Source organism: Rattus norvegicus, chromosome 1 (genome assembly GCF_021556685.1).
Source record: "Rattus norvegicus strain SHRSP/BbbUtx chromosome 1, alternate assembly SHRSP_T2T, whole genome shotgun sequence".
NCBI classification, from domain to species: Eukaryota; Metazoa; Chordata; class Mammalia; order Rodentia; family Muridae; genus Rattus; species Rattus norvegicus.
Window position 1 is genome coordinate 148,237,691 of NC_141534.1, and position 12,549 is coordinate 148,250,239.

The 12,549-nt window shown below is 39.9% G+C and overlaps 1 protein-coding gene across 3 annotated transcripts in view; it reads right to left on the reverse strand.

The window, feature by feature from the left end:
• The window catches only part of Btbd1 (BTB domain containing 1), a 37,483-nt gene continuing 24,934 nt past the window's right edge, over positions 1-12,549 (reverse strand). Inside the window, exons 5-9 of one of the 3 annotated variants that reach the window (XR_015685311.1) lie at positions 10,977-11,169; positions 10,426-10,532; positions 5,337-5,424; positions 2,231-2,377; positions 1-1,692 (exon numbers count right to left, since the gene is read on the reverse strand). Coding sequence is in view for 1 of the 3 variants with exons in the window: in NM_001011932.1 (NP_001011932.1) it covers positions 1,534-1,692; positions 2,231-2,377; positions 5,337-5,424; positions 10,977-11,169 (587 nt within the window). In the remaining 2 variants the exon portion in view is untranslated. 3 annotated transcript variants of the gene reach the window in all.

The window sequence follows — 12,549 nt, forward strand, 5'->3', positions numbered from 1 at the left end:
TACCTTTTTATATTTTTTATATTTTTACAACAACAAAATTAGGTAAACAAAAAGGATAAATTTATTTTAAAAATTCCAGGTGATGTCCCAATGTCAGTGAGTGTTCCGTATCTTGTACCTTCCATGACTACATTCAGTTACAGTTGTTGAGTAAAACACAAGGCATGTGAATGCCCCAAATGTCAAAAGCACTAACTTACCTCTGGCATGCAATACTGGTTAAGGAATGGTTACTACATCCAGTCTTTACTCATCTTCAGTTAAGCAGAATCACACGTTCCATGGATATTTCAGCTAACTGAGGGTTAGACCCATAGGATCATGGTACTCAACAGACTGAAAACAGTTCCCTTTCTTCAATAAGTTCTTCAATAAGTCCCTGCCCTCTTGAAAATACAAAATATTACTTTTGATGAAAACTTTTATATCCTATTTAGAAAAATTCTTAAGTTGACACTTAAAAGAATTTTCAATAATTTCCCACAACCATCTGATAGACTGATAACGCCTTAAGCTTAATTATACAAGGTTTTTTTTTTTGTAAGATAATCATTTCCAAGGGGGAAAATGTCATCTTACTTGTATTTTAAAAATCTGCTTTATATAAAAATGTAGAAATGTCACACTGCCAAATATCCTTTTGATCCAACTCTTACTATAGATATATCAGTCACATCAAAGACGTCACAAATGTCAAGCAGGACAGCAGGAGTGACTGGCTGCATAGCTTTATGATTCAGAGTAGCTGTTAGGAATCTCGGTCTTCTGCCCCCTTCTGGCTGTCTGAGAGCACTGCAGTGCTGAAGTGGTTATCTGTGGGCATCTGTCATATCTCAGTTACCCGCCCATGACAGGCTGTGGAATGGGAGTTATAAAGACCCCATCTCAGACCCCCTTTAGGTCTGTGTATAGCACATTGTGAATTTATACAAACTCCACTTCCAGCTTTTAAACAGTACCGTGGGATGCACTTCTATACGGTTACAAAATACCTTCCCTGTAAATGCACTGAAACTTTCCTTGGGTGTTTTCAAGGCTTACTTTTAGCATTATTCCAAAAGCTAATGACCAGATATTTAAAAATCCCAAGTATAAAGTCAGTTTTCTTAATTTCCTGAAATTAGTTATCTGAGTTAAAAGGATTCTGTAGGAATACTCACCCATTTCATCTAACTTTCAAAACAGTTGAAACAAAAGTTTAAACAAACGAACAAACACCCACATCTGCTATTTATGTCAAGAATCTCTCGATTCCCAAACTACTGAAAGATCGCAAGTCAGCGGGTCTGCAGAATCACACAAGACAAAGCAGAAAAGACAGCAATTTACACAAACCTGGTTCTCTTTGCTTCGAGAGTTACAAGAAAAGGGAAAGTCTGCCTTTGAATCATGCAGAGGTTTAAATGAACTATTTTACTTCCAAGAAACTAAAATGTTTCTTAATCTGTAATTATAAATACTCAAGACACTCAAACTATTTGTGGCCAGTTGTTTATGCTTTTGAGATTAGACTGAATGGTTGTTAACACTAGGTTATGTATAAAATATGATCTCTGGTATCTGTCCGTCTTCTATTGAAGTGCCGTTGTTATTGCCAGGGGAACTGAAGAACAAGAAGACAGTCTTGCTTGCAGCAGGGGTCTCATGCACCACTTTCTTCAGTCCTTTGGTGCCATAGTGAGAATCTGGACCCTAGAGGAAAACAAATGGTTCAGTGACTGTCATTTAAGAAGCACTTAGTGTGGGGGCTGGGGATTTAGCTCAGTGGTAGAGCGCTTACCTAGGAAGCGCAAGGCCCTGGGTTCGGTCCCCAGCTCCGAAAAAAAGAACCAAAAAAAAAAAAAAAAAAAAAAAAAAAAAAAAAGCACTTAGTGTGGTCTGATTTGTCTAATGTCTAATGGTCTATCCACCCTATGCATTACAGACTCAGTGTAAGATTTCATGCAGCCATCTAATGAAATATGAGGGTTTGCTTAAAAACAATTTAATAATGGAGTTCAGCCATTAACACCTGTGAAAGAAAGGTTTTAAGAAAAACAACTGTGAACGTTCCATTTCCTTTAGACAAAGAGGAAACTCTTGGGAAGAACTGTTCTCTCAAACAGAGCAGTGCTGGGCAGCACTTGATGCAGTAGAGCATCTTAGCTCTAAGAGCCTCCCATGTGGTGACTCTGTAAAGCTCAGATGCCGGGAGCCTCCAGGCACAGGCTGTGGGCTGACTGGCTCTTACCTTGAGTGTTGCGCATGCTGTGTAACAGACATTGGGCAGGATCTCAATAGGTTCTTTGAACATGACCCTGAATGTGTTAGCAGTCCCATCACAACTAAATCCAGTATCGTTTTGTCCCAAGGTTTGTTTTTTCTCATATTCAATGATCTGTAATTTTTAAAAGAGAAGGTACATTAAGTTAAACTGTAACAGTCTTGTGGGAAAGAATGGGAAGCTTTTGGAAATTGTGGCATAGTGTAAACTTTTCTCTACTTATCTTTAATTAGCAGAGATACCTGTTTAAAACATGTGATGATCAGAAAATGGTGCTTTAATGGTGTCGTGCACCACAAGAACAGGAAAGACATCAAGCAACAGAGGCTCGGCTACAGGATTCCTTAAAAACAGAGTTTGGCACCCACACTTTAGAATGTGGCCTTGCGATGTTAGAGGGGAAGACTCTCTCCTCCTTGTTTAGCCCATGTCCTATTCCTAGAATAATCTCAACACTTTCGGTTCAATATTTAGTGAAATTAAAATGTCCTTAAATGCACTGTCATATCTATAAATAAGTTCAATTAGTACTATCTAAGGGACACCCTCCAGAAGGGTTCAGGCAACAGGAAACATACTGGCAGTGCCAGTTCAGATGATGAAGAGGACAGAGTTAACTACTTCTGTTGAAGAGGGCTGAAGCTTCATTGAGGACAGCTTGAAAACCTCAAGCCATAGCTTACCAAGTGACTTGGAGGCTTCCATACATGGGGACAGTATGCAGGGACAACTTTACCCTCCCACTCTGCCTTCCTGCCAACATCTAGCAAACACTAATGAAATGAACAAAAGCCACTTAAAGCTAAGGGTAGGACAGTGTTCCCTCTGTAGGGAGGGTAGAAGAGTTCTAGATGTGGGTTTGTCTATCCCTTGACTAGGCATTAGCTATACAGGTGTGTACAGTCTGTGAAAACTAAGACATGTACCATTTATTAACATAACCCGCCTCCTTCCCACTTTTTTTGTTTGTTTGTTTAAAGACAAGGTCTGTATAGTTCTGGCTGGCGTGAAACTCTTAAGGGCTGGGAATAAAAGTATCCACCACCACACTTAGTGAACATACCCTTCAAATACTTGCTACCAGTTCAATAAAAGAGGTCATACCATTATGTGGTGTTATTATCAGCATATAGATTCATTTTTAGCACCTTGTGTCAATTACTATCAATTTACATTGCTTCCTACTCAGTACTGCTGTCCTATGGGATTTGGGGGAGTTGAAATGGAGCATGTGTGTGATTTAACTGCTGCAGTCCTAAGAGTCTCTATCTTTCCTTAATAATACACATGGTTCATGGCAAAGGAAATAGGGATCAACTTTCAAAAATGTTCTAAGCTAATATGTCCTTCTTCTATCACCCAAGTCTCTAGTACTTTCACCTGTTAATATAGCTGAGCCAAAGCAGTCTCTTGAGACGTGCACAGCTCTCATTTTGGGTGAAAGGTAAAGTGTATCTCAAACAAAGCAAGCACAGAAAGATGAACTTTCACATAGCAAATGCCATCTCAGTCTACACCCCCAGACTTTCCACAAGTCTGTGAGATAAGGACCTGAGGGCTGGAGAGGTGGCCCAGCAGTTAAGAAAACTTAAGTGGACTGGGTTCAGTTCCCAGTACCCACATGATGGCTCACAACTGTCTCTAACTCCACTTTCCAGGAAATCCAATGCTTCTCCGATCTCTTCAGGTTCCTGCATACACATGGTACACACACACACACACACACACACACACACACACACACACACACAAGAAAGTAAAGTCCTGCATACACATGGTACACACACACACACACACACACACACACACACACACACACACACACACAAGAAAGTAAAGTCCTGGGCTGGAGAGATGGCTCAACGGTTAAGAGCATCGGCTGCTCTCTTCCAGAGGTCCCGAGTTCAATTCCCAGCAATCACATGGTGGCTCACAACCATCTGTAATGGGATCCGATGCCCTCTTCTGGTGTGTCTGAAGACAGCTATAGTGTACTCATATATATATATATAAATAAAACTTAAAAAAAAAAAAAGAAAGTAAAGTCCTTTAGATGGTTCTAATAAAATGTCACAGGTACTGGGAAGGGGTTAGTGGGTACAGTATCTGCTGTACAAGCATGAAGTTCTCATTAAGCTTTCTAGCACCAAGTTCAAGGCCAGTTTGCTCTACAGAGTGAGTTCTAGGACAGTGAGAAGCTGTCTCCAAATAAAGGGAGATGGCACCTGAGGAATAACACCCAAGATTTCCTCTGAATTCTACATGCATACATGTACATTAACATGTATCTCTGCATATGTAAACATACTTAACCCCATACACAAAAACAGCATAAAAATAATTTTTTCCTTTGTTTCAGACTACCACAGAAATTGTTTTTAGTCACAAAGAACACAAAGTAGCAACATTTTAAAAGCATGCATTTCATGACAAGGTTCAAAGATTCTACTATTAAAAAGAATACAGTGGCTAACAATTATACGGCGTGTTTTTGTCTTGTTGATAAAACCTTGACATATGTTTTACTTCCTTTTCTCTTATTTTTATACTTTATGTATAAAATGGATGCAGAGCACTGCATAGTTCATCAATGATTTGTTTTCCAGAGTAATTTTACTTGACAGGGTGCATGACCCAAGGGAGAGCAGTAGATCTCTGAGAAAGATGGAAGGGCAGAGGTGTCTAATGTCCTTTCCAATCGCACATTCCTGCCCCATGACAAAGGACTGGGGCCGAGCAGCCCTCAGAGTGGCCAGACTAGGCATGGTGGCACACGCCTGTCATCTCAGCACTACAAAGACTAGAGAAAGATGGCAACTTCAGACCATCCTCGGTACGAGATCCTGTCAACATAAAACACAAGATAGTTCTGGTATGCTAATACTTTTGTAAAGGACCTAAACTTCCTGAAATTGGATTTTTTATTTCACAACAACCACAAACCAGAAATGTTTTTAAGTACTGCTATGCTTTCTGGTGCCTGTGACGAGGACAGTGAAACGTGCCTGCTGTTATGGCAGCATTTGTGAGGAGCTGCTGTTACGCAGCTCAGTCCCTGGGAGGGAGGGAGTACCTGTATGTTCACTTGGTAGTCCGTGGGCCCGTGAATAGATCCATACAAACCGAATCCAACTACAGAGATTCTCCTGTTAACTGTGAACCTGGGAGAAAGAAGACCATTACCAAATAACAGAAACCACTCTAAGCATTCATATTTTGAAGGCTATAGCTTTTTAAAAGTATTACCTGAATTTTACTTACAAAAACCAATCAACCAACCAACCAAACAAACAAACAAAAAACCCCTATCATAAAAGACAATTTTGAAAATGTCATCTTCTTTGTTCCTAAAACCTAATGTGAACTGAAGAGGAACTCAGCTAGGATTTGTTCTGTACAGGCAAAGGATTGTAACCTAAATAACTCCTTCTATTATAGTGGTTGACTGTGTGCTGCACGTACCCAGATCCCTCGTGAACATGCTAATCGTTAAGATCAAAGCTGCAAATCGGAACAATCCATTGGCTCAGTAAATACTCACTGAGGGTCTATGGTCTGTAGTCATTGTGAGGGGCTGGTCAGGAACAATGGTAAGTAAACAGGGCATTTTCTACCTTTGCTGAATGGGAGCTAGTGATAAACAAGAAGGGAATAAATTACCATTATTATTGTGATGAGAGCTGTGAATGCATTAAACTTACAAGTGGTGGAAGGTGGCTGGACACAGGCGCTAACTCACTGATGGGCGTCAATAAAGGTTCCATAAAGTAGTTGGCAAGTCTAGTTTGGTCACAATAGTCAAGAACTGTTGATCTATCTTACTTCATTTAATGTATGTAAAAAATGACATTAAAGGCAACTGAGAAGACTGTTGTAAGTATAATCTGTAGTGTAAACAACTCAGCATTTTCAGCTAAAGTACGGATTATTATTACTACTACTGGCACACCCACTATAACTTAGTAAATAATGCCTGATGTGCCAGCCCCTAAGCTCCATTTCTTACTATAACTCACTTCTTTAAATAGCCCTACACATTAGCAAACTACCTATTTTTTTTTAAAGATTTATTTTATTTTAAGTATGTGAGTACACTGTAGCTGTCTTCAGACACACCAGAAGAGGGCACTGATCCCATTATAGACAGTTGTGAGCCACCATGTGGTTGCTGGGAATTGAACTCAGGACCTCTAACAGTTAGTGCTCTTAACTACTGAGTCACCTCACCAGTCCCCAAACTACCTACATTTATTATCCTAAGTTCTTATAGTCGAAAATAGCTTTAGTCAGGCACGGTTGCAACCACTCATGGTGCAAGCTACTCAGGAAGCTGAAACAGAAGAATAACTTGTGCTCACAAGATTGAGACTGGTCTGGACAGTACAGTGGGAGAAAGAAAGAGAAGAGAAGGCATTGGAAAGAGAGGTCACTGTGCTCATAGATAGCACCAGGAAACCAGGAATGTTAAACATTCAGGGTTGTCTTTACAAGGAAAAGGATGAGTGACCTGGTGTTTGCCCAAAAGGCTGGGACCAGAAGTGGCTAATAGCCTAGGTGATCCTTGCACTTTCTGTAGAGCCAAGCCCTACCCACCTCCTACAAGGATGACTACGGATACTACTTAAAAGCCTGGGTGACTTTTGTGTTATCTGTATGGCCAGGGGCTCCCCTAATTCTCCAGAACCAAGACCAGAGGAAGCTAATAACACAAAGGTCCTCTCTAGCCTATCCACAGGGCCTCCCAAAGGCCCTTACGACAACACAAGTAGCCTATCTTTAAAACTCACCTTCTTGGAAGAAGTGATAAGTACTTTGAGAAGAGTTTTGATGTAATGATGCCTCCTTGTGCACATGCAATCGTGTTACACCAGGAAACATTTTTTCCCAATTGTACTGTACTTAAAATATGCCAAAACCAAACTGTCTGGTGTCAGTTTGTTTGGTCAGACTCTAGAAATTTGAACCAACACTGGCTAATGAGTCATGATGAACCAGATTTCCTTCTTGCCTCAAACAGCTTGATACTCTGCTGCCCCTGACATTTGCAGAGATCCCACAAGAAGGGAGGGGAGCAGAAGAGAAGAAAATAGAGCAGAACAGATTGAGGTAAAAAAAAAGAAATTCTCTCCTGGGTCAAAAGTCTAGCCAGCGGGGACATAAATCTCACTCAGCTGGAACTGCAAACCAATGCTCAGGCTGGAGTTGTGGCTCTATGACAGCCCTGGCCTAGTGCATGAGGTCACTTCTAGCCTCAGCACCAAAGAGGAGGAGAGAAATGTTCACGTCCCACCCCCCCATGCTATGCCACATACCCAGTATAGTAAGAGAACAATTCTAAAAATTTCCACGGTAATTTTAAATCATAAAACGCAATATTCATTCTATCTATCTATCTATCTATCTATCTATCTATCTATCTATCTATCTATCTATCTATCTATCTATCTATCTATCTATCCATCTATCAGAAAGCTTCCCAGATATGTAGCTAGGAAGTAGAGAATGTGTCTAGGTTCTGTAAGTCAATTCTCAGCACAAAATAAAAAGTGAGAAAGCATTTGAAGAATCCTGTAAAGCCAGAAGTGAATCCTGTCATCTCCTTCCTATGAACTATATTGAAAACCATTATCAGACCCTTACTTTTAAATTCTTAATCATGTCAAACAGCAAAAATGACTATCGATTCCCTGACATCAAGCAATTCCTTGGATAACCTAGGTTATGTAAGTGCAGCGTGTAAGTCTAAGAGAATGGATGGCTTAGACAAAGTTGTCTATAAAGCTTTCCTTACTTCCTTCGAATAAACTCCACTGGCGCTGACGAGAAGCCAAGGGCACTCTTGGCCTTCTGATGTTTGTTAGACTGTTTCAAAGTTTCACACATGCTGCTTATTTTTGATTTTAGAGATAAAATTCTTTAATCATGTGGAATCAAACTATAATTTAGTCCAAGATCAGAGAGGCAGATAACACTCATCACCTGCTGTAGTATGTTCGTTTCATTTTTGTTTAATGTTAAAACTTTAATTTCGCAGTGGGTAATCCTCTCTCATTTATGCAATTCTTACTGCTCTTCTGGCCTCATAGTTTCTGACCTGTATAGTGTGTTTCATATAAAACTTCTTATAGACCCACTGCTCTTTTTCATATTTGAGCTGTTCTCTCTTAAGAAGAGAATTTATTCTCCCAGATCAACTATGTTTTGTTAGGCAACTCCTTTACCAAACACATGGGACTTCTGAAAGGAATTTTCTGAGATAGTCATGGTAATTTGGAAAGCTAACATCCCTATCAAAGTGTGATTCAAGCCAAAGTTCTCTAGATAGTACTATTTGCTGGACATTTCAGAGTTTAATTCTACTCTACTACAATAATATCCAACATAAATAAATAATTTACTGCGATATAGTAAAATATATACTTGCATGTTATTTACTCAATATAACTTCACTTTTCAAACTTGTAGCATCTCGCGTTTCCGTGCTGTGGCAGTACCTGTGTGAGCTGCACCATGTTGGTCATTATGTTCACAATGTGAGCACTAAGTGTTTACATCACTGTACAACTGTCACTTTTCATTTCTGAAACTGAATGCTTTTTATTTTATCAGCGTTTAGGTGAGAATAATCTCAAATTCACATTTTAAGCAACAGCAGCAGACATTCTTTCGCTAGTTCCAATAGGTGCTTCTCTTCACCCTAAGGTTTACAGGCACAAGGAGCCAGGGATGCTACAATTCCTGTGATGTACAGAACAGACTCCTATAACCAAGAGTCCCCACATTCATGAAAGGAAATTGTTTGTTACTATAAGTTATAATCATATTTTATTTAAAAACCAAAGACATTTAAGTACAATTTTACTGACTTCCACAAAAGGCAAGGACCATATAAACTCCTACAGTTACTGTTGTCATTGGTAATGTGTGTAAATTCACACACACAACTTTCTAACCATACGTGTGTTTGTTCTATGTGAAGATACAGATGCCCCTCTCTACCTTAGACTTAAATCCTACCAACAACTCATCCTACAAAAAAAAAAAGATCACTTGGAGTTCGGTGACTTGGCCAAGGCTGCCTTACAATAGCTGTTTCACCTGGGCCCATCAGATCCAGCCCAGAGCAGTTTCTTGCCCCTCCCTTATCTTTTCTGCTTTTGTAGGAAAATCTGACATAGGAAGGCAGAGCTTCAAGAATTTCAGTTTGCCTGGGAACATGCAACTAAAATTTCTGGCAGAAAATGTCTAAAAAGCTGAGTAATGAGTTCCAAATAGCTTTCAGCCAGTAGATAAATAAGTTCAGATATGGAAAAATGAATACAAAGGACTGACTGAACTTTTATCAAATATTGAAATGTAAGTCATAAACATGTGCATTCTTTGTAGCTAGCACACGAGTGTATAGAGAGACTGTGTACTTCCGTTCGCCTGCTAGTGTATCACTCAAAGTCTAGACACCAAAGTACTAATTTTACTATCAGCTTCAATATTTCTCTTTAAATTTTTATTATCAACTGTTTTTATTTCTCCTTTGTATTACAAATATGCCATTTATCCCCTAAACTGTTGACACTATGAATTTCAAGTCAGTAAAGGGGGTACAAAATATTTACTACAGAAAAACTGAGTTTTCAAGAGCTATATATTAATGTACATCCAGAACTAGTGGGAAAGGCCTCTTCCTTTCTGATTATATAGGGCTCTAATTTATGACTGCAGTAATCACCAGCAAAACTCAGTAAAACTGGTAATATTTCTAGTTGGATTTTTAATTTCTCTTCAATAGTCTGCCATGGTTAGACAAATGCTAACAATTTAATCTATCAATATTATCACCAGTACAAAGGTAGAGTTTTATCAAAGGTACCGCCGGCCCACCAAGTCTCACTGCCTAGTGGAACCACTGTTTCCTGTGGTCTCCTACTGGGGTGAGCTCTATCACAGACCGACTTCTTGATTCTCCAAACACATACTATTTGTTCTATCTGTTCCATTAAGGCAGAGTGGGTATGCGGAACTTCCTCCACATGGGAGGCTCGGCTAGAATGTGTCCTGTTCCACTCTTATCTGAACTTTGCTTCCGTCAGTAATTAACCACATGGCATTCTCCTCCTTCAGTGCTCAAGGAAACGCTGTTCCTCGAACGGTGGATAAAAACTCACCTGTAAAAACTTTGTGAATGGACAGTTCTTTGATAACTTAATTCTTCCCAGGGTAATTGGTCTACTCAGGCTTTCTTCTTCGGTCAATTTTGATAATTTATATTTGCCTATAAAATGATCCATTCCATCAAGATGTTCAATTTATTAGCATAGAGTAAACCCAGAACGAAAGTAAAAATTTCAGCATACGATAGTCGCATTTTGATTTCTAAATATGAATTTAAAGAACTGCTTCTAGGATGGCTTGCTTTGTTAGTCTTTTAAGGAAAACAGTTGTGAATTGATCGGTTTTCCTACTTTTAATGCACGACTTTCTTCACTCGCCTATTTATCTTCTCTTGGGCTCTGTGTTCACTTCTTCTCACTTGGATCGGCTGTCCTACTCTTATTTACTACAAACCGTTATTTCTCCTTTGTGTGCAGCTTTGGCCTCATCCTGTATTAAGCAAACTATAAAATACGTGTTAACTACCTCTCAAAAGGATAAAGACCAACCACTAACTGTCCCCTCTATCCCACGCCACCACACCCACACTCCAACAGACAGATACCTGATCCGATCGCTCGTCCCACTGTAACCCCAGCGGCTCTCTACTTGCTGGAACCTATTGATACAGCATTCCTTTCCTCTGAGGCAGCATCGCGGCCGGTCAATGTACTCGACTCGGGGTTTAGGATTGACGGTAAAATGAAGAAAGAGGTTTACCACTTCACGATCTGACAGAATTCCAGATTGAGCAGGACCTGGAAAAATAGAAAATAAACTTAGCATTTAAAATTTTAGCATACATTTGAAGTTTTGGCCAATCCCTTTGAGGCTAACCTGAAAGAATGTGTTAAGATAAGTGAAGGCTTAGATGGAATGCTACCATAACAAAAAGGATCTTTCTGTCCACTACCCTGAGGACCACAGACTTCTGTTCACCAAAAGAATCAATCTCTCTGTTGGTAAATCAACTCCAAGGTCAGACAGGTGCCTGTGGCCTTCCATTTCCCAGTCAATACTTGTCGGAGACTATAATCTGAACAAGGGACATTGCAGCCCAGAATGACAGGGAAGAATGCTTTGTTACTGGGGTTTAGAAGTGAGCAGAAGGTGAGAACTATGGTTGGGAAAGCTGTGCAAACAGACAACCACATACAGTACAATTTCCCAGTTCACTGTGTCTTATTAGAGTACTTCACAGAATTAATGCTGCTCCCCCACAAAGAGGGCAGGAGATCCATTGCAAAGCAAGTAGAAGCAGAAGAGACTTCAAAATACTACAGTTTTGGATTAGGAAGCCTACTGATTTTAAAACAATTTTTTTTAAACTTTCAGTCTGAGAGCCAGGTGCGGTGGCACATGCCTGTAATCCAGGAACTTCGTGTGTAGAGGCAGCTGAATTTCTGTAAGCTCGGGATCAGCACAGTCCACATAGCAATTTCCTCATCACAGAGGTTACACAGTGGGACCCTGACTCAAGTAATTTTTTTTTTTTTTTTGGTTCTTTTTTTCGGAGCTGGGGACCGAACCCAGGGCTTTGCGCTTCCTAGGCAAGCTCTCTACCACTGAGCTAAATCCCCAACCCTCAAGTAAGTTTTAAAAAAGAAGTCACATACAAAGTGACAAAATCTATTGCTCAGCACACATGATGCAAGCTTTATTACTTGTAATCTGTGGATAAGGAAAGAGTATAAAGCAAACAAACAGAGGGCAGAGAGGGAAAGAGGGAGAGAAGGAAGGTCATGAGAAACAGAACAGTACCGATGAATGATGAAATAAAGGAGGAAGATGAGTTTCCTCCAGAGGAATTAACATTTTAAGGATAAGGGCTGAGGAGACTCCTTATTTTGCAAAGTTGAATCCCCAGCACCCATATAAAAAGCCATGCACAGTCCAAGTAAGAGGCTCTTCCAAAAACCTGTCAATACCCAATGTGGACAGTTCCTAAGGAACAACACCATGACTGACCTCTGGCTTCTACATACTATGCAGTGCATCGCACCACACACACTTCTTAAGGTTTAAAATGCATGATAATTCAAAAGCCTGTTGCAAGAGGATTTTCCTTCATTGAAAAAAAAAAGGAAGTTTTCACTGGGCATCGGTGGTGCCACATTTTTGATCCCAGCTCTCAGGAG